Source organism: Ovis canadensis, chromosome 3, assembly GCF_042477335.2.
Source record: "Ovis canadensis isolate MfBH-ARS-UI-01 breed Bighorn chromosome 3, ARS-UI_OviCan_v2, whole genome shotgun sequence".
NCBI lineage: Eukaryota > Metazoa > Chordata > Mammalia > Artiodactyla > Bovidae > Ovis > Ovis canadensis.
Genome location: NC_091247.1, coordinates 10,724,739 through 10,752,327, shown reverse-complemented (window position 1 = coordinate 10,752,327; position 27,589 = coordinate 10,724,739). Strand labels below are relative to the sequence as shown.

Sequence of the window (27,589 nt, the reverse complement as noted above, 5' to 3'; positions counted from 1 at the left end):
CATTTAATGTTAAGAAGAAATTAAGTTTGCATTTGCCATGGTTTGTTTTTCTTATCAGCAATCTTTCCGTTGTGATAAACTCATGGCGTTTTATTTTTTCAGGTCCTCAACATGCAGCTTTCGGATGGAGGACAAGGAGACGTCCCTGTTGATGAAAACAAGCTCCACGGTAAACCTGATAAAACCTTGCGCTTCTCCCTCTGCAGTGATAATCTGGAAGGAATATCTGAAGGTGAAGGGTTACTTCATTCAAGGAGTTGTGTGATTCAAGTAATATTTTGTTTTCTGTTCTTTAAAGGAGCCTTATAAATTATAATTGTGCCCTCTGTGCCTCTCACTGAGGAGAGTAATGAAGTTTTCCTCTAATGATCTTGAACAGTTGGCTGTAAAGATTATTTCTCTGAATAAAATTAAGATGGCAAGAGACCTTTGGTCATATAAAGTAGAGAAGATGTATGTGTTTACTGAGACTTGAATAATACCGAGTTTTGTTTCACTAGTATTAAAATATACCAAAGCTTATAGAGCTCCTTTAGAGGGATTAATGCATGTCTAAATGGAAAAAATGGACTCATAATATTTCAGGATGTTGTGTATACTTTTAACCTTTTAATGAAGCGGAAAGATACAATGGAAATAGGATAGGAATTAAAAAGGAAATAAAAAGGCAAGATTTTAAAGTGAGAATATGTCACTCCATGTGCAAGGACGAGCTTTATTAATGGAAGAGTTTCAAGTTGATTAACATTTTAGGATAACATAAACAGTAATAACTTTTCCTTTTTTCCCCCTCACTTTTAAAAATGTAAGTAATGCGCATTCATTCTAGAGAATGAAGGGAAAAAATTGAACCATCTGTAACCTTACCATTCTATTAATAACAGTTAACATTTTGGTTTATTTACAGCAAAATTAGGCTTACGCTGTTCTGCAGCCTTTTTGGTTTAACAGTGTATCAGTAACATTTCCCTTTGTAATTGAGCATTCTTAAATAACGTGGTTTTTAATGGCTGCTTTCTTTAACTTCAAATGGGCATTTCTCATAATGTATTTAAACTTTCTTCTATGATTGCACAAGTAGATTGTTTCCATTTTTTAGACATTATAAGAAGTCCTGCAACAAGCAACCTTAGATGGAGTTTGATTAGTTCCTTAGGATAAATTTCTAAAACCAGAATTCCTGGCTAAAGGGTGTATTTATTTTTAGGGTGTAACAGCATTAAAAGCACTTTAATCAGTCTTTTATTTTCTTATCAAGGCATGAAACATTACATGGCGGCTCATGACTGTCTTGTAAAGTTCACTCACAGTATAAACGTCTCTCTAGGTCCTTCAAATCGTTCTAATTCAGTGTCCTCACTAGACCTGGAGGGGGAATCTGTGTCAGAGCTTGGAGCAGGACCTTCTGGGAGTAATGGAGTTGAAGCTCTGCAGCTGTTAGAGCACGAGCAAGGTAAAGTGAGGTCGAATTCAGTTGCTCAAGTAGCAAAGAATTTACCTGGTCACAGAATAAGCAATCTGTTTTCCTGTGAGTTGGCTGTGTTCAGTTGATTATATAATGACCATTAAACTGGCATTTATTCATAGTTCCTACAGTTCTTAAAAATGTGTTTGGTTGGGAATTCCCTGGCAGCCCAGCAGTTAGGACTTGGCACTTTCACTGTGATGGCCCGCTTCAACCCCTGGTCGGGGAACTCAGATCCGGAAGCTGCACGGTGGAGCCAGAAAAAAAAATGTTTAGTTGCTAAGTGGATTATTTAGGCTTAAATTACATAGAAGAATTAAAATGAATTGCTTGAATTGTGTAATATTTGGTATTTCACTTCTGTAGTATTACAATTTTAAGGGGTACAAAGATAAATTCTGAGGGCTCAAGGAACTTAGAATAGGGAGAAAATGGACACAAATGATTAAAATTATCATAAAAGTGCATTGGCAGTTCTGGGTAAGAAAGTGTAGGGAAAAGCTTATTGGGAGAAAATAGTAGCCTTGAAGCCTGGCTGGCATTGGCATTGGCTGAAACTAGAGGTACTCTAGGTAAAGTAATATTAATAGTATAAGCAAGTCAAGGAGCTGTTTCTCAGGAACTGTCAAGTAGGGTGATAATGTGAGGTTAGGATGAAAAGCAGATAGATCGCTGTTGCCCTTGTAGAAAAACGTTCTTTGAATTTTTTTTCATTTAAAGATCACTGGTGGATTTTATGGGAATGTTTATTGCCCTCAACTGGATTTGAGGCAGTGACTTCAATGGGTGTTTTTTACACCTGGGGAGTTAGGAAAAAAGGAAAAAAAAGAAAAGGCATTTCCCATGTCTCATTTCTAGAAATCATGGTTTAATCTCTTTTTAGAAAGGAAAAAGAGGGTTGCCAGTCAGGTTACTTGTGGGTTGAATAAAAGTAAGGCTGAGTTTTACTGTATCAGTTTCTGCTAAGTCGCTTCAGTTGTGTTCGACTCTGTCGTGTTCGACTCTGTGCAACCCCATAGATGGCAGCCTACCAGGCTCCCCCATCCCTGGGATTCTCCAGACAAGAACACTGGAGTGGATCGCCATTTCCTTCTCCAGTGCATGAAAGTGAAAAGTGAACGGGAAGTCGCTCAGTCGTGTCCGACTCTATGAACTGCAGCCTACCAGGCTCCTCCATCCATGGGATTTTCTAGGCAAGAGTACTGGAGTGGGGTGCCATTGCCTTCTCCACTGTATCAGTTTATCACTATATTATTTAAGATTAAATTTTCTGCAAAAAGCAGAAACCTAAAATATTAGCTTAAGATGGAAGTTGAAAGAATATCACTTCTTTAACAAATCTTTTAGGTGATTCTGGTATTCTTTTTAAAAAATATTTATTTATTTGGCTGTGCCAGGTCTTGGTTGCGGCACGAAGGACCCTTAGTTGCAGCTTGTGAACTCTTAGTTACAGCTTGTGGGACGCAGTTCCCTGACCAGGGATCAAATCTGGGCCCTCATGCCTCTTGGATCACTGGTAGTCAAAGTAGGGAGCTCTGCTAATTTTAGCTGGGCATCTGTTGGTCAGTGTGGAGCTGGCTAGTCTAGGATGACCTTTGCTTTGTTCCGTGTGGTTTCTCCTCCCCTAAAAAGCTGGTTTCAGCTTGTCCTCAGGGCAGAAGCAAGGATGAGAGAGCAGATGTTTGTAAGATCTCTTGAGGCCTAACCTCGCAACTGGCACACTTCCTCTTTATCCTTTTGGACAAAGCAAGTTACCAGGCCTGTCCAAATTCGAAGAAGGGGGCATATATCCCAATTCTTGAACAGTGTCACACTACAGAGGACGGGGAGACAGCTGATTATATCAATTGCCCCAGTTAACTGACCAGAAAGGGGAGGACATATGTTGAGCTTGGCTCAGAGAGGGAAAGAGTACTTCCATGAGGGAATAATTCCGTGTTTTGGTACTGTGTGCTGAATGTTCGTGTTCAAATATATAACTTGGAGTTCAAAGACACAAAGTTCTTTAAAGTTGATTTTAAAAATGGTAGCTATGTTGTGATTTTTAAAGTGCTTAATTTTGCTTTTGCTAGCTACCACTCAGGATAATCTTGATGATAAGCTCCGGAAATTTGAAATCCGTGACATGATGGGACTGACAGATGACAGGGATATATCAGAAACAGTGAGTGAGACATGGAGTACAGATGTCTTAGGAAGTGATTTTGACCCTAACATTGATGAAGATCGCTTGCAAGAAATCGCAGGTAACTGCTGGTGAATGTCTCTGGAAGATTGCTGTTCAGTTATTCGTATCCACCCACCCTTCATGGGAGGGAGCTTCCGTGCTCTAACACGGTGTGTATGTTAATAACTGGAAAACTGAGATAATTGTATGTGACAAGGCATTTGTGTATTTTTTTCTCTTTACTGAAATATAGGTAGTGTTTTCTCTGTCTGCATTTAAGGGTTCTTCCCCATACAAAAAAGAAGAACCAATCTTTTGAATTATCTTCTTGTCAATTCTTGTTTGCAGAGCCTAGGATATGTTCTTAGCCTATGATTAGCATATTCTTCTTTTGAAACGAAACACTTTGCCTTAAAGTGAAAATTCGTATAGGTTATAGCTGTAAAGCCTTTCAGAGTAATATGATATTGAGATTCTCTAAAACCTGAATTCACTTCTGGTTTAATTCAGCTCCAAAGAAGGAGCAGTTTTCTTTTCCTGGTTTTCTAGTATCAAGTTTAGCGAGATACAGTTTCCATATGTTAAAGTTACCTTTTTAAGAATCCTGTTCTGTCCCTTCTGAAAGAGTCACACAGTCTTGTAATCACCATCTTTATTTTCTTCTTAACCGTACACTGAGCACCATTACCCATCACCCAGATGCAACAATTATACGTACACACCTGGCCAGTTTTGCTTCATCTCTTCTCCCACCTTTTTATCCCCTCTCCTGATTATGTGATTATGTTTAGGCATGTTCCAGACATTATTTTATTTGTAATTATTTCATGACATATGTTTCTTTTATTTAAAAAATTTTAAATTTTATATCAGGGTATAGTTGATTTACAATGTTGTCTTAGTTGTGATTCAAGTTACACATACACATCTGTCTACTCTTTTCTAGATTCTTTTCCTATGTAGATTATTACGGAACATTGAGCAGAGTTCCCTGTGCTATATGATAGGTCCCTAATGACCATTTTTCCATATACCGTAGTGTACATATGTCAGTCTCAAGCTCTTAATTTATCCATCCCTGCCCCCCATCTTTTCCCCTTGGTAACTGTGACGTGTCTTTAAAAGGTAATTTTTGCCAGTAACCTTTTTCTAAAAGTTCTTCATCTACTGAAATAGAATTTTATTAGGTTTAATCAGAAATAGTGGAGCGTTCTGAATTTGACTATTTTTAACACAGATGTACAACAGTGTTTAATCTTTCTGTTTGTATTTTTAAGAAGTATAAATAGATTTCTCAATTGGTTTTGCATTATGTTGTTCCAGATGTCAAAGTGATTTTTTTCCTTGTAGGTGAGCTGTATTTGGGCAATAAGCTATATTTGCAGTTGAATGAATGCTACAAAGGAGATGTGTATTTTCCTGCAAATACACTTTATTGCTCTGAATATGTGGCTAATGTGCCAGAAAAAAACATTTGGCCAGTATAATTTTCTGTGGTTAAATGTCTCTGAGTGTTTTTAATCCCTGAAGGACTATAATTATTAGAGAAGTGCTGAGGACACACAAAATTTGCTGAAAAACAAGAGTGAAAGCTCGTTGCAATGTCGTGACCTAATGAACTGTGTTTTCTCAGTGGAGACCAAGGTGAATAATAGGAAACTGATTGAAAAGGCATTTGTGCTATTGTGACCCAAGTGGGAAATTTGTGTTTTTAGTGGTTTTATTGATCGAAATTACTCTTACCTTGGCTTTTTTCTTGTGAGTAGAGAGATTTTGTTAGCTTAGTGTTTGCCCTTTCTCCTTTATCACTGCTCTTTCCCTGAGGATCTTTGTTAACCCTTTGCTCCCCGTTGGTTATGCAGGTGCAGCAGCAGAGAACATGTTAGGCAGTTTACTGTGCCTGCCAGGTTCAGGGTCCGTGCTTCTTGACCCCTGCACTGGTTCTACCATATCAGAGACAACAAGCGAAGCTTGGAGTGTAGAGGTATTACCAAGTGACTCAGGTTAGTATGCTGTCATTGTTTGCTTTTTGATTTGCACAGAAGTTTTAAATGTAAGGCATCCTAATTTCTATATTATGTATACCTTTTGTCAGATAAATGTTTGACAAGTATGAGGCAATAACATTGTTAAAAATTTCAAATGGTAAATTAGTTTAGGATGTTTTGTGTCCATCAAGAAAAAATGTAGTGTTGGATGGCAGAGGCTAAGATAACAGGTGCTTTCTGACTTGGTTCGGTTATCTTCAAAGCAATTGTTAGTAACTTATCAGGGTTCTATGTGGAATATTGAGTTCAGTGTCTCCCACTAACTTACTGCAAGAGAAGAATAGCAGCACAGCTTGAACCTGGTAATAAGCATGTTTAGATTTGGAGAATTTAACCCAAAAATACCAAATGTATTTTTGCAATGCATTGAAATTGAGACTCTGGATTCCCAAAGAAAGAAAGTGAAGTTGCTCAGTCGTATCCGCCTCTTTGCGACCCCATGGACTGTAGCCTACCAGGAAGTTGCTCAGTCGTATCCGACTCTTTACGACCCCATGGACTGTAGCCTACCAGGCTTCTCCATCCATGGGATTTTCCAGGCAAGAATACTGGAGTGGGTTACCATTTCCTTCTCCAGGGGATCTTCCTGACCCAGGGATCGAACCCGGGTCTCTCGCATTGGAGGCAGGCGCTTTAACCTCTAAGCCACCAGGGAAGCCCAAGGGTAATTATAAATGTGGCGGTGGTTTAGTTGCTCAGTTGTGTCCAACTCTTGCAGCCTCATGGACTGTAGCCTGCTAGGTGTATTTTGTACTTTCTTTTATGTATTGCATTTCTGCTTTTTTTCTGCTTATGAATTTAAATCCTTGTCTTCAACTAAACATCAACTACCAGGATGCAAATATAAGCAACTAGGTATCTGAATTATATTCTGTTTCATCTGCTTGGCTCAAAAATATGAAGTGATTTTGATATGTGTTTTTTAACCTTACCACATTCAGACATGCTAACCTGTCCATAAGGAGATGGTAGGATTAGCTCACTGCCAAACATCCGTGAAAGTGAAGTCTCTCAGTCGTATCCGACTCTTAGTGACCCCATGGACTGTAGCCTGCCAGGCTCCTCTGTCCATGGGGTTTTCCAGGCAAGACTACTGGAGTGGGCTGCCATTTCTTTCTCCAGGGGATCTTCCCAACCCAGGGATCTCCCGCATTGCAGACAGGCGCTTTACCATCAGAGCCACCATAGGAATTATTTTTTAGAAAGTGGTTGATTTAATGGCAAGCTCGCCTGTATTCTTTAGTTTACTTTTAACCAGAAGAAAGAATACTCTGAGATTAGTGATCTGGAAGCAGAGTTTTCATCTGTGTACAGTGAACTGGCCTGTATCGGGATAAAAACCACAACCTTGACTTCTTTAACACTTGATCTAACTGGCTTTGCTAACTGGCCCAGACTTGGAGGTCTGTTTGCACTGAATCCATTCATGCCCCAGTAGCTTTCTTCATCTGGGTCACAAAAGCTAAAACTGATGTGTAGCGGAATCACTAATGTGGCACCTCACTTCTGCTTAGAGGCCCCAGATCTAAAGCAGGAAGAGCGACTGCAGGAACTGGAGAGCTGTTCTGGACTGGGTAGCACATCTGATGATACGGATGTCAGGGAGGTCAGTTCCCGCCCCAGCACACCAGGCCTCAGTGTTGTGTCGGGTATGTCTGTCTTGTTTTAAGGAATAAGGACTTGAAGGTGTGTTCCCACTTCCCCCTTTATAAAGTCAATAGCAAAGATATATATTTTGTTTAAGATCTGAGTAACTCCCAGGAAACAGTTATTTCTACGGGATCTGACATCTATGAGAAGTTACTATGTGCCTTTATAGAACTTGTCAGAGTAGTTGATAGACAGTCTGTGTGTGTTCCCTCTATAACTATCTGTTCTTGGTAGCCTCTGCCACTGTATTTAGCTGTCGTGTGGTAATTCTGATTATGTTGTACAAATCAAGGTAAATATATTTAAGCAATAGTACAAGAAAGGGTATAATACCAAACAACTCCCTTGTGAAGAACTGGGACACAAAAAAATGTGAGACTATATACATTTCTCCAAACTTCATATACTTTTTGTGTGGTTATTTTGTTGTTCTTGCTCTTTATTTTTTTACCATATATATAATTTTTTTTTTTTTCTGAAGGTATAAGTGCAACCTCTGAGGATATTCCCAATAAGATTGAAGATCTGAGATCTGAATGCAGCTCTGATTTTGGGGGTAAAGATTCTGTCACTAGTCCAGACATGGATGAAGTCACCCATGGTAAGAAGGGGAAATGAGAATGACTTTTATTAATAGGAACGATCACATCCATGACTGAAACTGTCCACCTTAACACATTGCTGATGGTGATATCCATTGCTATACATCTTTGGGGCGTTGTGTGTATAAGACCTTAAAATAAGGTTCACATGCTAAATTTCATTCAGTTAATCCACTGTAGGAATCAGTCATAAGGAAACAATTGATGTATGGAGAAAGTCTTATGCACCAAGATACTCTTCATAATATTTATATTGGTAGAAAACTTAAAACAACCTAAGAACTGAAAAATAGCATGGCTAAGCGAATTTTGAAGTAACCACTTATTAGAACTTGCACAGCTGTTTTTTAAATACTTTAAAGAATATGAAATAATTTGGAGAAATACCTAGAACATAATATAACTTGGAAATTTTATCTTAAAGCATTTTATATATAACATAATAAAATGTAAAAAAAAAAAAAAACGTATCCTAAAGAAAGCATTGGGAAGAAGTACCAGAGTGCTAGTAAGTAGTGATTTTATATACTGTGTAATGGTGTTGTTTTTTTTTAAATTTATTTTTTAATTGAAGGATAATTGCTTTACAGGATTTTGGTACTGGGTTTTGAAGTACTTTTATTTTTACATTTTTGTTTATTCCAAAGCCAGGTTCCTTAGCCTCAACACTGTGAACATTTTGAGTCAGGTGATTCTTTGTTGTGGGGGCCTATCCTATGCATTGTAGGATGTTTAGCAGCATCTCTGGCCTCTGTTGGAAGCATACCATCCCCTTCTTGTGCAGTCGTGACAACCAAAAGTGAAAGTTGCTCAGTCATGTCTGACTCTTTGTGACCCTGTGGACTATATAGTCCATGGAATTCTCCAGGCTAGAATACTGGAGTGGGTACCCTTTCCCTTCTCCAGGGCATCTTCCCAACCCAGGGATTAAACCCAGGTCTCCCGCATTTCAGACGATTCTTTACCAGCTGATCCACAAGGGAAACACAAGAATTCTGGAGTGGGTAGCCTATCCCTTCTCTGGCAGATCTTCCTAACCCAGGAATTGAACCGGGATCTCCTACATTGCAGGCGGCTTCATTACCAACTGAGCTATCGGGGAACAACCAAAAATCATTGCCAAATGATCACTTGGGTGGCACAGTAAGCCCCAGTTGAGAACCACTGTTCTAAACCAGCAGTTTTCAGAGTGTAGTGTCCATGGCCCACTGAGGTCCCTCATGACCTCTTGAGGGGTTGGGGAGGTATGAGGTCAAAACTGTTTTCATATAATAAAAGGTTATTGTCCTTTGTACAATACTGATGTTGCACTGATAGTGCGCAAGCAAAGATGGGTAAATTTGCTGAGGCCTTTAGGAGAAAGCAGGACAGCAGAACCAGGCTACCAGTCACTGTATTCTTTTCTCAGAGTTAAAAAAAATTATGAATGTGTTTGATAAAGCAGTAAAAATTATTTTTATATTTCAACCCTTGGTATAAAATTATTTTTATATCTCAACACATCTGTCTAATATTCTGAATACACAGGCAGTATCCCTAATGGATTTCTGCTGTATGCTGAAATATGATGATGTGTCTAAGGAAAAGCTTATATGATTGAGTTATGAGCTGAAGTAGCTGGGTTTATTTTTGTTTTTTTCCTTGTTTGCTTTTTCATGAAGCATCGTTTTTACTTGAAAGAATGATAAGCTGTAGTTATTGGTACTTGGGTATTTGGCAGACATTTCTTGAAAATTAACAAAATGAGCCTGTTGTTTCAAGGAAAACAACTGACAGGGTAGAGTCTGTTGCCAGTGATAAAATTCAGGCTTTCAGAGAGAAATCAGAATTTTGGAAAGCTTTGTGTCTCCCTCCATGACTATGACAGATTACTGCTATTTAAAAACTTTTCTGGTGAGATTGGTGGTGATACTTGAGAGCGTCATTTTTTCTGGATATTATATGATGAATGGTGTCAACATTTCGAAGATCTGCATTTATCTAGTTGAACCAATATTTTCCAGATGACCAACACATGATGTTACCAAATCATGCTTGGGTAAAAGAGTCCTTCAAAGTGTAGGACAGACCACTTGAATTTCAACGTAACAGTACAAAAAAGTTCATTGGTCTGGTTTCAACTTCCAAATGGTAGCTAACCTTTAAAAAACAGTTACTACTGCCAAGGTTTGGTATAGTATTCGAAGAGTAATATCCAGTTTCCTAAAAAGGCTGTTAAAATATTATCTCCTTCCTACTTGCATATCTGTGTGTGATCAGCTTTTCCTTATATACTTCAGCCACAACAGCACAGGGCAACAGATGGAAAGCAGAAGCAGATATGAGAATTTAGGTGTGTTCTATGAAGGAATTTGCAAAAATGTAGAAGTATCACTCTTCTGGCTTTTTATTTTGGAAAATATAGTTACTTTTCACCTAAAAAGGTTATTTGTGTTACCATTCAATGAGTGTATTCAATTGAATTAATATATATAACATTTTAATATAAAATTTATTAAAAGTTTAAATTTTTTATTTATATGTTCTTTTCAGTTTTCATTGCTAGTATGGTTAACTATCATTAGATATAACCAACCTTATATGAGATAAATAAAATATCTTATTATGTATCATATCTTATATTAGTTATATTAGATATATATAACCTTATATATAAGTAAGGTTTTAGGGTTAAGAAATTTTAATCACTGGCAGCCCAGTGATTAAGACTCCACACTTCCACTGTCAGGTGTGTGGGTTGGAACCTGGTTGGAGAGCTAAGATACCACGTGCTGTGCGGTGCAGCCAAAATATAAAAAAAAAAAATTAAAGAAATTAAGCATGTTTTAACTTCCCTGGTGGCTCAGATGGTAAAGGGTCTGTCTACAATGCGGGAGACCTGGGTTCGAGCCCTGGGTTGGGAAGATCCCCTGGAGAAGGAAATGACAATCCACTCCAGTACCGTTGCCTGGAAACTCCCATGGACAGAGGAGCCTGGTACGCTGCAGTCTATGGGTCGCAAAGAGTTGGACACGACTGAGCGACTTCATTTCACTTCACTTAAGCATGTTTTACGTGACCTAAGACCAAAATCTTGAGAACTGATCATTCTAAGCTATCTTTCCTAATGATAAACTATTTCTGTAATTTTTAGAAAGGAAAGTAATTATAAGACAGAACAAAAGGAAAATCACATGGAAAAATCATACTGTCATTATCAAAAAAGAACTCAGACTCAGAAAGTTTAGAGCATCAGTTTCTTTCCTGTATTTGTAAGTTTTAGTCTCTGCATTCTTATGTGATTTAATAGTCTCTTGTTTTGATTGTTTAGACATGTGCTTAGAGGGGGCTTCCTAGGTGGCACAGGCATCAAGAATCTGCCTGCCAGTGCAGGATATGCAAGAGACGTGGGTTCGATCCCTGGGGTGGGGAGATCCTCTAGACTAGGAAATGGCAACCTGTTCCAGTATTCTTGGCTGGAAAATTCCATGGACAGAGGAGCCTGGTGGGCTACAGTCCATGGGGTCGCAAAGAGTCGGACATAACTGAGTGAGCTCTCATGCTCAGAGGAATCATCTTTTACTCTGTGGCTTTAAAGTAACGTATTCTAGAAGTTCAAGTTTGTTTTGTGGTATAATGTAGCTTGACTCACTTTTGTTATGAGTTCTCTTTTGCTGAGAACAATAGTGAATTTCAAGTTTTAGAACTTTTAATTTATGCTCCTTCTGTAGGTAGTATTGTCTTTGTTTTTATAGGTGAAGGCAAAGTGGACTCAGGAAACTTATAACATTCTGAAAGTTTTGATGATTTTCATCTTCTGGCTCTGCTCTTGGCAATAATCACAATATAATTTAGCCATTAAAAGTAATAGGTATATGGGTACTAGACCACTTAAACATAATTGAAATCCATGTATGTAGATAAAAACTAAAGTGAATCTGATGTGATCAGAATACTGTTGATTAGACTGTTTTTTCTGGTATGCCCCTCAAGTTCTGACTGGTCAAAAAGGAAGACTGTGGAAGAGAGAGCCTTTTCCGCTGTGTGGAGGCTGCCTGAGTCGCGCCTTCTGACCTGATCACACCGTCTGCCCCTGTCTTTCAGGTGCCCACCAGCTGACCTCGCCTCCGTCTCAGTCAGAGTCTCTGCTTGCCATGTTTGACCCACTGTCTTCGCACGAAGGTAAAGTAGTCAGGTGGACTTTCTGGCCCCTGTTTTATCACGGCCAGAAGAGCAAAACGACAACCCCTTTGTTCATGCCTTTTGGGACCAGCTGTGTCTCGGCTGAGAACCTTTTTCCTGTGTTGCAGGGGGAGCTTCTGCTGTGGTAAGGCCGAAGGTTCACTACGCCAGGCCGTCGCACCCGCCCCCAGACCCCCCGATCCTGGAAGGGGCTGTGGGAGGAAACGAGGCCAGGTTGCCTACCTTCGGTTCCCATATCCTGACTCCAGCTGAGATGGAGGCGTTTAAGCAAAGGCACTCGTACCCCGAGAGATTAGTTCGCAGCAGGAGCTCCGACGTCGTGTCTTCTGTCCGGCGCCCGATGAGCGACCCCAGCTGGAACCGACGCCCAGGGAATGAAGAGCGAGAACTCCCTCCAGCCGCAGCCATTGGTGCTACTTCTTTGGTGGCTGCGCCTCACTCTTCATCTTCATCCCCGAGTAAGGACTCCTCAAGAGGAGAGGTACGGGACACAGGCCATGCCGAAGAACTTGCTCCTTACACACAGCTATAGTCAGTGTTCCATCTGCCTCGTTCTCTTGATACCTGAAATTAATGCGGAATATATAAATCTAGGATGAAGGAGGGACAGTAGTCATGTCTAAAGGTGGTTTGTCAGTCTGGTATGTCCAGCACCTTAACCCACTAAAAAAATCCCTCTATTTTGGTTTTGTAGTATCTTGCATTTTTATGATACTTTTAACTTTTCTACAAGTGATTTGGTATCTCATTTAAACCTCACAGTTTCCTTCAGAGATGGATAGAGGAACTGCTTTTTTTCCTTTTCCAAAAAGTTATTCTTGTTAATCTTTTAGCACTCACAGAGTTACTAAAAAAAGTTGGAATGAGACACAAAGAGCCTCCCTCCCCCAGCCTTGTGAGACTCAGGTGCCAACCCGATGCTCCAGTGCGTATCTCTGTCTTTCTATGTAGAGAAGCATTTCCAGTTCAAGAACAGCAGAATTCATGTCTCTCATTCTGTGTTTGCAATTCCCTTCTCCAACCGTGGGAAGCCTGCTTTCATGATTCTTCATGTAGGTACTTAATTGATGAGTCTCCCTGTATGTAATGAATATCCCACCCCCACCACTGAACCCTCCCTGAGTGCCCTCATTTCCCTTCTTAGGGTGTGATATCCCATTCACATGGATGCCCTCAGAGAAGGTATTTTTAGTTCCAATTTTGTCGATGAAAAAACAGAAATAAAATGATTTGTCTAAGGTCATATCGTAGATTAGTAAAGGAATTATAGTCTCTGCCTTCTGGCATGTTGTCTTAATGATAACCCATAACTGATGATCAAAGCAGCAGCTTTGCAGTTGGTCACATCTAGCTTTGAGCAGCAGTGCCACATCCAGTCTGTATAACTTTGGGGAAGGTGGGGAGATAACCTTTTTTAGCCCCATATTTCTCATCTATAAAGAGGGGTTAGTAATAATATTTGTCTCCTGAGACTAAATATTCTTGTTAAGCCCTTTTGCTGCCCTAGTAGCTCAGACAGTAAAGAATGTATCTGCAATGCAGGAGACCCAGGTTCGATCCCTGGGTTGGGAATATACCCTGGAGGAGGGTATGGCAACCCACTCCAGGATTCTTGCCTGGAGAATCCCATGGACAGAGGAGCCTTGCAGGCTATGGTCCATGGGGTTGCAAAGAGTCAGACACGACTGAAGCCACTTAGCACCCACAAGGCTACTGTGAAGTTTAAATGAGGTAATACATGTTTTTCATTCAGTGTTTGGCACACAGTACATACTTAGTTTTATTATTAATACTACTGCTACCGTCTCTCCAAATCTCTAGATTTTATCTGCATTGCATTTAGTCATCCCTTATGGGTATTTATTGAGTGCCTACTCTATGCTGGACTCATTACCCTTTTGGCTTGCTAACAGTAGTGAGATAATGCCTACCCTCAAGTAATCAATCAGTCTAATGCTTGAAAGGTATATGTCTGTGTTCCAGAAGCTGCCTGTACCACAATAAGAACAGTTGTGCTTTGAAGACAAATGAGTGGTTTTTGTATTTCATAGAATAACTAAAATCCTTTTCATGGTAGTCTATCCTGCTGTCCAGCTACAAATAAAACATCAAACTTTTTCTACAGACTGAAGAACGCAAAGATAGCGATGATGAGAAATCAGACAGGAACAGACCTTGGTGGAGAAAGCGTTTTGTTTCTGCCATGCCCAAAGGTAATTTTATAAGATATCAGAATGCAATAATAGCAACAAGAAGCAAAGCCCCCAAATCTCTTTCAGAGAGCTAAAATTTCAACTCCTCTGGGAGGTTCTCACAGGGCCTAAGTTTCATGCTGTTTTGAGGTTATAGAAAATGCTTTCACTCAGGTGAATGCTAAGGTACAGCTTTAGAAGTGATAGTTCCTATTCTTTGCAGGAAGTGGCAGTGGTTTCATAAATGAAAGTCAGGCAGGTCACAGTGGTTTAAATATTATATTCCATTGAAGTTAAACATGTAGGACTTTTGACATATGTATTGCTAATAATTACTGCAGGAAAAAGGGATGCTATTAATGAACATTGAAAATTCATTCTTTACATTCTTGGAATAAACTTAAGCTTCTTATGTTTATAATCATTGAGGATGATAATACCCTGAATATTAGTGTTTATTCTGGAAGGCAGTTGTGTAGCATTGTTCGCTTTTTTGTGTGAATAGCCTGGCATCATTCCAGTAGGTATTGAAATCTGAGTTGGCAAAAGCATCTCTTCTAGGAAGGAGAGATTATCCAGGACTAAAGGGAGGGGTCTTCTTCTGAAGGCCTCTTCTCGGCACTGTGGTGCTCAGGAGCTGAGGAGCGCTGCTTTCACGCCAGACTCAAGCCCACTAGAGGAGGAGAGAATGAGGCTCAGAGCTTTGAATGTGTTGTGTTTTTTTTGAGCAGAGGTTAAGAGGCAGTGGTTTTGATTCAATCCCAATAGATTCCTATTAAATCCTTCTTCCTGTGGCAGATGACCTCAAAGCAGATTCTGAAAACTTCTTTAAGAACCTTCAGTGCTATGTTAAGAATGATAATCAGCGGACACTCGGGATTTCTTAGCTTTTAAACTTTTCACCTTCCTTCCACTTAGAAATGTTGGCACACCAGTTAACTCCAGAATGACTGCTGTCTGCCGAGTAGTGCAGTATGTTATATGTCACACTACTGACTTTATTTAATTTCCAGCTCCTATACCATTTAGAAAGAAAGAAAAACAAGAAAAAGACAAAGATGATCTGGGGCCTGACAGATTCTCAACACTCACAGGTTTGTAGACCCATGGACTTCCTGGCTCCTTCATTCCCAGAGCACATATTTCATAACACTTTCTCTTGGGTGCCATAAACGTTGCCTTTTTAGACGAGTGTGTCTGTGTGTGTACAGTGGGGAGTATGTTCTTCATAGCTCTGTGGTTTCCAGTTGGCGGCCACAGTGAGCTCTTCCTACAGACCGCCACCACCATCATCATCCTCATTGTCATAACTTCCGTTTATGATGAGGTCCCTGACCCTGAGCCTCTGGGCCTGCCCTAGCACCCGACATCTTAGTGGGATGATGACCTCCCATGCCTTTGAGGAAAGTGTGGTGACGGTTTTAGCGCTGTGCATGCCATATCTTTGGATCACTGACAGTAGTTTCCTCTGACGTTGATCGTAGAAGTCTCAGTTTATTGCCGTCTGTAGTTCTTGATTATTCAGGATCACTGAAATTCTGTTTTACCTAATCATTCCCTTTTTTCCCTGAGAAGTGTTCAAACAACATCAGTAGATTTGTAAACTTGACCAATTTTTTTACAGCTTGAATCATTTTAACATTGTTATCTGACCCAAGGAATATATAACTAGGGGTTAGGTTCTTACCTCATGTAGCATTTGTATTTCTGCAGCTTCTTTTTGGCATATTATGAATGAACACCCTGAAAGGAAAAAGTATGAGAGGTATTATTGACAACCCAACCATGAACTTGATAGCTGTGTACTATCTCCAGTGACTGCAGAGCATCTGGAGGGAAATTAATTTCTCATCTCTCTTTTTCTTATGTTGGTTTTAAATTATGTTATCCTACTCAGGTGAAATGAAGGTTTTTATTTAAAAATGGGATAAGTTTCAAAAGAACATCCTCCTCAAAGAGCTCAGCATAGTACAGGTAGAATCCCATTTCATTGCATAGCCCCGTCATGTCTAGCTTTGAAATACATGTAGACAGTTCTATGTCCCGGCGTACCTTCCTGTTTATTTAACGAAATGACTTTCCTGGAATAAAGGGTTTTTAACAGCAGTAGCTGTGCTTTCAGGCCAGGTTTCCTGCTGAGAGCAGTCAGGCCTCATTCAACCAGCAAATACTTGTTGAACATCTGACTCATGCTAGGCACTGTGCTAAGGGTTGTAGGTGTTAAGTCAAATCACACATGAATCTTGGCACTTAGTCTGATTGAGAATTGGAAAGGCATACTTTTGGCAAGATTTTCATGTTTGTTTCCTTACCATCCTCCTCGTTTTAGACCACCACCACTATTTACAGAGTGGAATACTCAATGAAGAAATCTCAGGTTTTCAAAATGTTTGAATTAGTAACTTTGGAGAAGTTTAAAATTATTTTTATGCATGTCTTTAGGCAATACATTTTTCTTAGTTCTCGGTGCCTAAAGGAGAAGCTAAGTTGACTAAGTTTTTCCCATAAAATATTCCATTTTGTTTGTGTTTGATTCAAGCAGTTTAGCTGCCCGACTGGTGCAGACATTTCTACCCACTCTTAATTAATGACTCACTGAAAAGTATCATTAAATCAATTTTTTGAAATGTTATGAATTTCTTAACAGTCTGTGCATCATCTCACTACCTTAACTTTTCTTTTTTTCATATTCTTTCTGAATCTTTCCATATCTAGACATGGCTTTTCATGATTAAATCAGAGTTGTATCCTTTTACCACATGTTACTTCATAAACCCTCTCCCAGTGTCTCCTAGACATAGGTGGTTTTTTTAAATCATTATTGGCTCTTAGGTCATCTATCATGATTTTATGGCAATGTAAACCATTCTCTTGCTTTTGGATATTTAATCATATGCAATTTTTTTTTTACTATGAAAAACTACTTAAGATAAGTTGGAACACTCATCCCCTTGTACATATAGCATTTTTTGTATGTTTTAGTTATTTGTTCTTATTGTTTATTGTCCTCAGATAAATTTTTTTTAAATGGCATTATAGAAATAAAGGTTATAAGCAACATTATTGCTTTCACTATCTTTAGCCTTTTTTCAGAGCCTTCAACAGCACTCAAAACCAATAGCAGAAAGAAGATTTTGTAGCAATAAAGGTTTTGTAAGTTTGCATTTTGAAGATCATGTTTTATTAGGATTCTCTTACATGCATTGAAATTATTATAGCAGAAATTAAATTATTTTGACAGTTGTTTCTCCCTACAGTTTACCATAGTTTTACAGAGACACAAACACTAAATATTGTTTTTTGTAGAAAGAGAAGAAGAACCTGTGAGCGTACTACTTAACCTCTTTCTACTTTGGTTTCCTTTTCTTGAAAATAGGGGTGGTAATGGTACGTCCCTTGTAGGGTTATTGTTTGGCACAATTCCTGGCACTTGCTAAGTGCTCAATAAATGTCAGCTGCTATTCACATTAGCTGCAGTTAACACATAGGAATATATAAATTCTAGTGATTTTTTTTTCAATATATGTTTTAAGACTTAAAAAAAAAAATGGGATTCTACCAGAGTGTGGATATTACCTGCTTGGCCTAGATCTGTCTCAGGAATTTACATTTCACCATGGAACTCTGTTTTTTCCCATAGATCTGTAGCACTTCTTTGCTTTGTTAACTGTTAATTAGTGGCTTTGCCATCTGACTCCAGGAAAACATAACTAATGTGCTTATTTTGCTGACAGGATAGTGGGCCTGTCAGTAACCCGGGCTGCACCTGTGATGGTGGTAAACCTTTTCTCTGTGTACCCCAGGTACAATTCAGGCAGTCTCCCAGAATGTCTAGATTCTCTGGGAGTGCCTCTGACACCACTGCATGCACAGAAGTGCTGTCTAGTCCAGCACCTGTAACTGTCCTGGTGAGATTCAGTGAGGTCAAATATGAATTGCCTGAAGGTTTTAAATACGGTGTGGAGAGAAAAATTCATGGAGGAAAAGTGGAGGAAGGCAATTTAAAAGTATTTAAAAGGGTTAAGTTTTAAGTCTGAATACGTTTTTTTCCTCCTTCAGCATAGAGATGTCTGAATAAATGAAGCCTGCATATAAAAATGCCTTGTTGGAAGTTCTGTTGGCATGCATTGCTAATAACAGTGATTGGGGTGTAAACACTGTAGAATCCCATCATCCATTCAGTCTGCACTGAATTGTTTGACAATGTCATGCAGAAATCTGACGATGATGACAAAGTGGAGCTAATCGTCCCGATTTCGTGCCTTGGCAAGGCTCTCAGACCTAGACCTGGGATGAGCAGGCAGCTGCATGGTGCCTCTTATAACACTGAGATATGTGCTCTTTTTAAGTCTTACCTCCTAATCCGCCTTTGGGATTATGCTACTGGTGTCGTACTAACATCAGAGTGGATGCAAACCAAGGGGCACTGATTCTCCTCCTCCTTTCCCTCCTGCAGATGATCCCAGCCCGAGACTCAGTGCGCAGGCTCAGGTCGCTGAGGACATTCTGGACAAATACAGGAATGCCATTAAACGCACCAGCCCCAGTGAGGGAGCGCTGGCAAACTACGAAAGTGCAGGTGACCATCCTGATACAGAACGGAATGGGAACTTTTATATTCCTGCCATGAAAGTGGTCTGAACTGAAAGTAGCCTCTTTCTTTTTTAACTTTTTCTTTTATGTTGGAGCATAGTCAATTGACAATGTAGTTTCAGGTGCACAGCAGAGCAGCTCAGCCATACATACACATGTATCCATTCTTCCAAGTAGCCTTTCAGTAGCTCCCGTAAATAGTTGTCAAAAAACCATGGTATAATCCCCGAGATTACTATTAGAGCATCTCTGGAAGAGTCTCTGACAAACTGAACATGAGTTGGCTCAAGGGGGACTCACAGGAGCCTGAGAAAACCTCCTACACTTTTAAGTTTTAAAATAACAAAAAAGTTGGAATAGTACAGTGAAGGTCTGTTATATTCCATCTGCCTAGACTTACCAGTTGTTAATGTTTTGCCACATTTTTATATGTATGTTTTTCCTGAAGCATTTGAAATGATTTCCTGAGAATAGAGAATTTTTTTCCACGTAGGCACGTGTCTTTGTTATACTAAGGAACTTTTCATTTCTTTGGATTGTATACATGCATGTATTATCTAAATGGATAAATTAGAAACAGAGAAACAACTGTGGGGGCACCATAGGTCTGTGCTGGCTGCATTTGTGCATTTGTCCCCGGCTCATTCTCAGGCGGGGAGGACTGCGGGGGTGTCCCTTGGAGTGAGGATGAGGGGTCTCAGTGTGCCCTGGCCGAGAGGGTCACAGCCAGCTGCTTCCTGACTGGGCAGGATTCCACGTCTGTAAAACGAGGGTGTTATGTGAAATGATTTCTGAGACCCCTTTTAGTTCTGTGGTTCAGTAATTGTGGTTACAGAGTATTATCTTTATTAAGTTGATAAAGGTTTTCATTGTTTTGGATTACAATTGGATAAGAAGTAAGATTATTCTCAACTGCTCTCTTGATATATTATCATTGCTGTCAGTTTATTTATATAGTGTTTGAAGTTTCTTTTTTTTTTTCCCCTTTCTAAGAACTCTTTTCAGAAGGCACAGCTTAATTTATTGTTGAGTTGCTCTGAATACCTACCAGTGCCAGAATATTCCGGATTAACTTGCTTATCCTTTTTGCGGGGGGTGGGCTTTGTTTAGAAGTCATGGGTGACGGTGAAAGCGCACACGACTCCCCTCGTGACGAAACCCTGCAGAACATCTCCGCTGACGATCTCCCGGATTCTGCGAGCCAAGTGGCCCACCCTCAGGATTCAGCCTTCTCTTACAGGTATTTCTTGTATACGATTTAGAACCTTTGGGTTTGAATTTTTCATCACCATTGCAGTCACTTCAAGTCAGGTGTTTTTTTGAGTCCCTTAATAAATATGTAAAGCAGGGAGGTAAGACTTTGCTCGCCTTGTGGATGTCATATATCAAAGGCTTTAATTCAGAGAATGAAAAAACCAAGCAAACCTCATGGGCTCACAGGGACCACATATTGTTGAGTAACCCACTTCCCCAGTAAGCCTACTGGAGCCCTCCCAGTTTATCATCTTCCTCATTCCCTTGATTTCTAACACGGTTTGAGAAAATGACTTTAGGAGCCTGAATAGTTGTACACGGGCTTAGTTGCTCCAAGGCATGTGGGATCTTCCCGGATCAGGGATTGAACTCCTGTCTCCTGCATTGGCAGGCAGATTCTTTACTACTGAGCCTCCAGGGAAGCCCCCGGATTATCAGTTTTAAAGCATTAATCATCTGTCCATCTCTCCGTTTCTGTCTCTGTCTTTCTAGCTTTTTAAACTTTTTATCTTAGAAACTTTCTAGCTTGTACAAAATGGCAAAATACAGCAATATACCTGTTCCCCAGATCTGTTACTAATATGTGGCCAGTATTGTTTCATGTTTACTTCCTCCCCCACTTAATTTAAGTAAACTCTTAATAGCGTATCATTTTATTTACTTTTATTGAGGTATCGTTGATTTATAATATTGTTTAAGTTTCAGGGGTACAACGTAGTGATTCACAATTTTAAAAGATCATACTCCATTTACAGTTATAAAATAATGACTGTATTCCCTGTGCTGTACATATCATTTTATCATTAAATATTATGGAGCTTTATACTTTTTTCCTGTGGTAAAATGGGGTGGGGGGTAGTGGGAGACAATTTTTATTTTCCAGCCATGACTTCACTGCTTCATATATATTCAGAGTCTTTACAAAGTAGGCAAATATTACAGTTGATTGAGGTGATTTGTAAGTTACTCATTTTTGAGGAAGCAAACCATTAAGGTGGGTCTCAGAACCAGTCAGGTGAGGTGGACAAGTGATAATCCTGCAATGGGAGCAAACTCTGGCTTGCTCTTAGAGGTGTTTTGACTCCTTTTATTGGGAGGCAGCCTCAGCCATTCTGAAGAAGCTCTGATCCCTGCTCTCCAAGACCCTCCCAGGGTGAAGGACTGCGTTGTTGAGGAGGGTGATGTCTTGTTGAAGGGCGCTCTGCCGGGTGGTAACGAGAGGTTCAGTGGTCAGGAATTGAGCAGGTTTTGGTTCAATACAGAGGTTTGATCAACAGGGCAACAGAAAGGTCTTCTTGTCACAAGCTTTTCTTATGGCAGGATCAACATTTCTTGAGAAATGTGGTGGAAGGCTTCCTTAGTTTGGGTGCTGAGATGGTCCCAATGACTTCTGTTGATTCCTTCCCAGCTTGGGCAAAATCTGGCTTTCTGACTCGTCCTTACGTTTAGCATAGAATTTAGTGGATATTGGAAGGTCAGAAAGGATTTGTTTGATTCTAGTGACTTTACCAAATGGTCCTTGCTCAGAGCACCTTTACAACCTTGCTTCTCAGATAACCAGAAGGCCCACTCCTTAAGCAAGGTGTCAGTAAGTTAAAAATTATCTTTTATTTATGACCATTTGAAACATTTGAGTCCTGAGCTAGCCTATTAATTTGTGTATGTGTGTGTGTGCTAAGTTGCTTCAGTCGTATCCGACTCTTTGCAACCCTATGGACCATAGCCCACCAGGCTCCTCTGTCCATGGGATTCTACAGGCCAGAATACTAGAGTGGGTTGCTATGACCTCCTCCAGGGAATCTTCCCGACCCAGGGATCAAACCCGTGTTGCTTATGTCTCCTGCATTGGCAGGCAGGTTCTTTACCACTAGCACCACCTGGGAAGCCCATTAGTTTGTATAGTAAATATGATAATAGTTTATAGAATGTGACCATATCTGGACAAAGAAATGACTATATTTTCATCTGTTTTTTAGAGATGCAAAAAAGAAACTGAGGCTCGCTCTTTGCTCTGCGGATTCTGTGGCTTTCCCAGTGCTAACCCACTCAACAAGAAACGGTTTACCAGACCATACAGACCCAGAAGGTAGGTTGCTATGTGAGAGTTTATTTTTTTCCTATGCTTCATAGGAACCATATGAAACTGCCAGTATTCAACTGTATTTAAACTATACAGCAGTTCCATCCAGTTCAACTTAACACATTTATATTAGCATCAATTAAGGGCACTTGGATTACTGATGGTTTGTGAAAATGTTCTCTAATTGGTTCTGCTTAATTTTAATGATACAGACATAACTGACATCCCACAGGCTGAGGGATGACCTTCGGCATATATAAAGCCTATGGAACTTCTCAACAGTAACAGAATTCTGATGTTTTTTTATTTAGACAATGAAATTGTCTGCTTCTTAAAAGTGCAAATAGCTGAAGCAATTAACTTACAAGATAAGAACTTAATGGCTCAGCTTCAGGAAACAATGCGTTGCGTGTGCCGCTTTGATAACCGGACCTGTAGGAAGCTGCTGGCGTCTATCGCCGAGGACTACAGGTAACACCCCCAGCCTGTTTCACTTGTATGCCTGTTTTCGGCTGCAAGTGTTTTCTTCTCAGCCCTTATTTCAGAAATGAATCTAGGCTCACTGCAAAGTGCTGGGCTTTCCTGGATGTAGATTTCTAAGCAATATTTGTGGATATTAGTCTGGAAGTGTAGTTGTAAGCGAGCAGCTCTTACTAGGGCTTCTCTGATAGCTCAGTTGGTAAAGAATCTGCCTGCAACACAGGAGACCTCAGTTCGATTCCTGGGTTGGGAAGATCTGCTGGAGAAGGGATAGGCTACCCACTCCGGTATTCTTGGGCTTCTTGTGGCTCAGCTGGTAAAGAATCTGCCTGTGGTGCCTGGGTTGGGAAGATCCCTTGGAGAAGGGAAAGGCTACCCACTCCAGTATTCTGGCGTGGAGAATTCCGTGGACTGTATAGTCCGTGGGTTCACAAAGAGTCAAACATGACTGAGCGCCTTTCACTCACTCACTCAGATCTTACTAACAGAGTACAGTTGACTTCAGCTTTGCCCAGAAGCACCTTTGGTGAAGGTAGGGCCAGGATAACTGGGATGCCGCTTCCCTCGTTTAGTGGCGATAGGAGAGACTGCTTCCATGGGCCAGGGAATCAGGAGGAGTCCTAGGAACTGTTACCGTTTGCCTGTTGCCTGTCACTGCTGACATTTAAGCTGAGAAGCTTAGGAAGTAAAGAGGCCTAGGGAATGGGTGCTCTGATGATTGTTGTATTTAGGCTATAAGCAGATAATTGGTGGTATATTTAGTGATCTCATGGTATATCAACCTGTATTTTGTTGTTATTTTAGTCTTTTGTAGAAGTCAGCTTCCTGTTAAGTATGAGGTTCTACCAGCATGGAGACTGTGCTCCAATGCAGAACAGACCAGTGATGTGAAGAGATTTAGTAGTGTTTAGGGAGTTAGCGAGCTGAGTGTTCAGACCAGTAAATGGTTCTGTTTCTTTTTTTCTTATTTTTTTAATTGAAATATAGTTGATTTACATACAATGTTAAATTAGTTTCAGGTGTACAACATAGTGATTCGCTCTTTTTAAACATTATGCTTCAGTTACAGTTGTTATAAAGTGTTGGTTCTGTTCTCTGTGGTGTGCATTCGACCCTTGCATAATTTTTGGCTGCACTGGGTCTTCATTGCTGCGTGAGGGCTTTCTCTAACTGTGGTGCACGGGCTCCTCGCCGCGGTGGCGTCTCTTGTTGCAGAGCACAGGCTCTAGGCTGTGCCGGCTTCAGGAGTCGCAGCACGTGGTCTCTAGAGCTCGGGCTCAGTAGCTGTGGCATGCAGGTTTAGTGGCCCCTCGGCATGGGACATCTTCCCGGACGAGGGATCGAACCCATGTTCCCTGCTTTGGCAGGCGGACTTGCAGCTGCCGGACCACTAGGGAAGTCCTGACTCTGTTTCTTGAGCTGGCAACATAATCAGTTCTCAGGATGGTTGTCTGCAGCCCGATAGGCTCATTTGTAAAACCAGTCTTCGAGGTCGTTTTTTTCCTTTGGAGAAAAGTCAGGACTCTTTCCAGGGAGGGTGTGCACCGTGTGTCTGGTGTCCTGCAGTGTCTTTCCTTTCAGGAAGAGGGCCCCCTACATTGCTTACCTCACTCGCTGTCGACAAGGACTGCAGACCACGCAGGCCCACCTGGAAAGGCTACTGCAGAGGGTTCTGCGGGACAAAGAGGTGGCCAATCGATACTTCACCACCGTCTGTGTGAGGCTGCTGCTTGAGAGCAAAGAGAAGAAGATCAGGGAGTTCATTCAAGGTAGCCAGAGACCCTTCGGTGAAGCCGTATGTTAGCCGGAAGATTTGGGAAGTTTTCTTTTGCTACTTTTTAAGTACCTACGTGTCTAAGAGCAGTTCCTTAAATTCCCAGTTATTTCTTAGTACTTAAACCTTGATGTTCAGCCAATAAATGTCATGTTTATCCTGGCTGAATATCTATAGTTTATTTAAAAGTTGGAAAAATTAACAAAGTTTTGGATGCACCCAATTTTTCTTTTTTTTTTTAAACAAAGCATATCACTTTGTAACAAACCTCTTGTTCTTAAACTTCTGCATGTGTCTTACCTTTCCCCTGTTTTTAATGATTTGGATGTATTTTCTCCCCAAATGAAACCATGCCCAGTTACCTCCGGCTTTGAGAGCATGGTAGCTGAATAGGTAGTGGATTATGATTCTAATAGTTTTCTATTTTTAACTACTTTCTAATAATTTCCTATTTAAAATCGTTCAAATACTCTATTTTAAAGCGTATTATTTTGCATTGGAGACTTTCAGAAACTCACAGCCGCTGATGATAAAACCGCCCAGGTGGAAGATTTTCTGCAGTTCCTGTATGGCGCAATGGCCCAGGACGTCATATGGCAGAACGCGAGCGAGGAACAGCTTCAGGACGCTCAGCTGGCCATCGAGCGAAGTGTGATGAACCGGATCTTCAAACTTGCCTTCTACCCGAATCAGGACGGGGACATACTCCGTGACCAGTGAGTGCTCCTGCCTGTGATCGGCTAAATAGGGCTATCCCAGCCAGCCCCATAGTTTAGACAAGCTATTCACCAGACATAATATCTGAGTAATAAAGGAAAAGATACATGTTTCCTTTTTGCACCTCTCAGAGTTACCAGACCGGAAAGAATGAAGGTGCTCTGTTCTCAGAGGTGCTGGGAATTGGGCTGGAGGGCCGTGTACACTGGTCTGGCCGTTGTGGAAGGCACTGCTGTCTACTCTGCCACAGTTGTTCTTCCCTTCTTTCTACCACCTGCTCTTACCCTTCAGATCAGAACTCGGACCTCACTTCCTCAGGGGAAACCCTTCCTAGCCTGTCTGCCTGGGTGAGATGCCCTGGCAGGGCAGGGCTGCCTCAGGCCTGGGTACCTTTCTTTAGCACTTGCCCCCATTGCAGTTTTACACTTGAGTCATGGTTTCTCTCGCTGGCACAGCTGACATTTCGGGCCAGATGATTCTTTAATGTGGGAGGCTGTCCTGTGCCTTGTGGGACATGTAGCGTCATGGCTGGCCTTGGCTGGTAGTACCCTACCAGCTGTGAGAACCTCACTGTCTCCAGACACTGCCAAGTGCCCCTTGGGGGCAAAACCGCCCCCTGTTCCAGATCACTGGTTTGTGTGATTGTTTGATGAACGCCTCCGTCCTCCACCGGTTGGTTCCTTGCATGAGTACAGGAACACAACGCTTCATTCATCTCTCCATCAGGGCATCAAGCACAGTGTGTGACTTCTGATACGTACTTTTTATTTATTGGGAATGATATGTATTTGAATATCAAAGTATCAAGAAGTGTATGGCATATGAATTAAATCTCAATAAAGCCTATTTTTAAAAACAATCCTAATAATACTAACCTTGAAAAAAAAAATCTAGAAGGGTAACCGTGGTTATTTGGGGGTAGTGAGACAGCATTTTAATTTTTTCCTCTTCTGCGTTTTCTCGACCACTGGTTTACGACCCGGTTTCTGTCCCCGAGTGTGTTGCTCAGTGGCCGCCGTGTACCCCCGGCAGTGACAGTGGCTCACTGTGCCAGCGACCCTGAGGGGCCCATGTAATAGGACCTCAGAGTGGGACACTGGTGGTTGCTGTAAGAATTTTTTTCATGGAAATTTAAAGATACCTCATGTATGTTTGAGAGAGCTCACTTTGGTGTGAGTGGGTTAGGATCGTTCCCACCTGCCTCTCTCACTTGTTCCTAGACTTGGGCTTCTTACCCCTCCCCAAGTTTCTGTATGCAATTTGCCAGCTGGGTTCTGTTTTCTCTCCAGAGCCCCAGTTTTTGGCTTCCAGGGTGGGGTAAGCAATGGGAACATTCAAACTACTTACTGCAGAGAGCACCGTTGAAGCCGATTATGCCTGTCTCCTCCGTGACTTCTTTGCAGGTTTATAGAGAGTTAGCACTGTGTTCTGGAAAGAACACTCGAAGGCAGGAGGCTGGGTGTAGCCTCTGCTCACCACTGTGTGGCTTTACGGAGATCCTTCACCGTTTTAGGCCTAATCCTTGTCACCTCTGAAATGAGAGGTGAGCGTCCTCAGCGTCCCTTCTCCGTCAAAGCGTCTGTGCTCTCCAGTTTCTGGCCTTTGACCCCTCCACTTCTTGGCCTGTTCACCAGTTAGCTTGTCCAGGAAGCATCCAGGCTAAGGAATTCCCTCACCTCTCCCGTGGGCGCTGCCCTGGTCCAGAAAGGAGGGGTTCCCACTCTTCCCCGTGCATCCCCTTGGCTCACTGAGCCTTTCTAAGCAGATCCTAAATGTGAGAGTTTTTGACCAAGACAAAGAATACTTATAGCTAAGAGAGAGTCTCAACTGTAATGGTAATCTCTATCTAGAAGTGAGTCTAAACTGGTGTAAGTGTGTTTTAAGGAAACCGATTATAACTACCTGCATACCTTCTTTTCTGAATTATATGTTTACATATGTGTTTTGGGGCATTTTCAGGGTTCTTCATGAACATATTCAGAGATTGTCTAAAGTAGTGACTGCAAATCACAGAGCTCTTCAGATACCAGAGGTAATAACAGTTTATACAGTATGGATGGTATTATTCAATTAAAAGTGTCTTGGTGTACTATGTACATGTTACCAATTTTTCAGGGAAGCAGAATATAGTAAGTTATAAAGAAACCACTTGCACTGGATGTCCTTCAGTCGATATAATTCTCAAAGGTCTTTCGGTGGATTAAAATTCCCTAGCCTGGGAAGGGACCTTAGTAGTGAGAGGTGAATGGAGGGAGGGCCAGCCTGGGGAAGCCCCCGCCCTGACACCACCCCCTTTAGGCAGGGCTTCCTGCTCACAGCTCACTCCTCCTGCAGCAGCCACAGTCTCCACGGATGCTTTTATAATCATATAGAGCCTCGAACTCC

At 41.0% G+C, this 27,589-nt stretch overlaps 1 protein-coding gene across 4 annotated transcripts in view; it reads left to right on the top strand.

Annotated features, from left to right (window-relative positions):
• Positions 1–27,589, top strand: part of GAPVD1 (GTPase activating protein and VPS9 domains 1) — a 64,948-nt gene that overhangs the window by 30,825 nt on the left and 6,534 nt on the right. Inside the window, exons 8-24 of one of the 4 annotated variants that reach the window (XM_069582405.2) lie at positions 103–232; positions 1,328–1,453; positions 3,538–3,711; positions 5,495–5,635; positions 7,195–7,329; positions 7,812–7,931; positions 12,016–12,093; positions 12,222–12,595; positions 14,240–14,327; positions 15,320–15,400; positions 18,763–18,885; positions 20,010–20,139; positions 22,130–22,239; positions 22,545–22,704; positions 24,295–24,482; positions 24,990–25,203; positions 27,164–27,236. In XM_069582405.2, coding sequence (XP_069438506.1) covers positions 103–232; positions 1,328–1,453; positions 3,538–3,711; positions 5,495–5,635; positions 7,195–7,329; positions 7,812–7,931; positions 12,016–12,093; positions 12,222–12,595; positions 14,240–14,327; positions 15,320–15,400; positions 18,763–18,885; positions 20,010–20,139; positions 22,130–22,239; positions 22,545–22,704; positions 24,295–24,482; positions 24,990–25,203; positions 27,164–27,236 — 2,445 coding nt within the window. The remainder of the gene's footprint in view (positions 1–102; positions 233–1,327; positions 1,454–3,537; positions 3,712–5,494; positions 5,636–7,194; positions 7,330–7,811; positions 7,932–12,015; positions 12,094–12,221; positions 12,596–14,239; positions 14,328–15,319; positions 15,401–18,762; positions 18,886–20,009; positions 20,140–22,129; positions 22,240–22,544; positions 22,705–24,294; positions 24,483–24,989; positions 25,204–27,163; positions 27,237–27,589) is intronic. The other 3 variants (XM_069582406.2, XM_069582407.2, XM_069582408.2) reach the window with 3 other exon arrangements.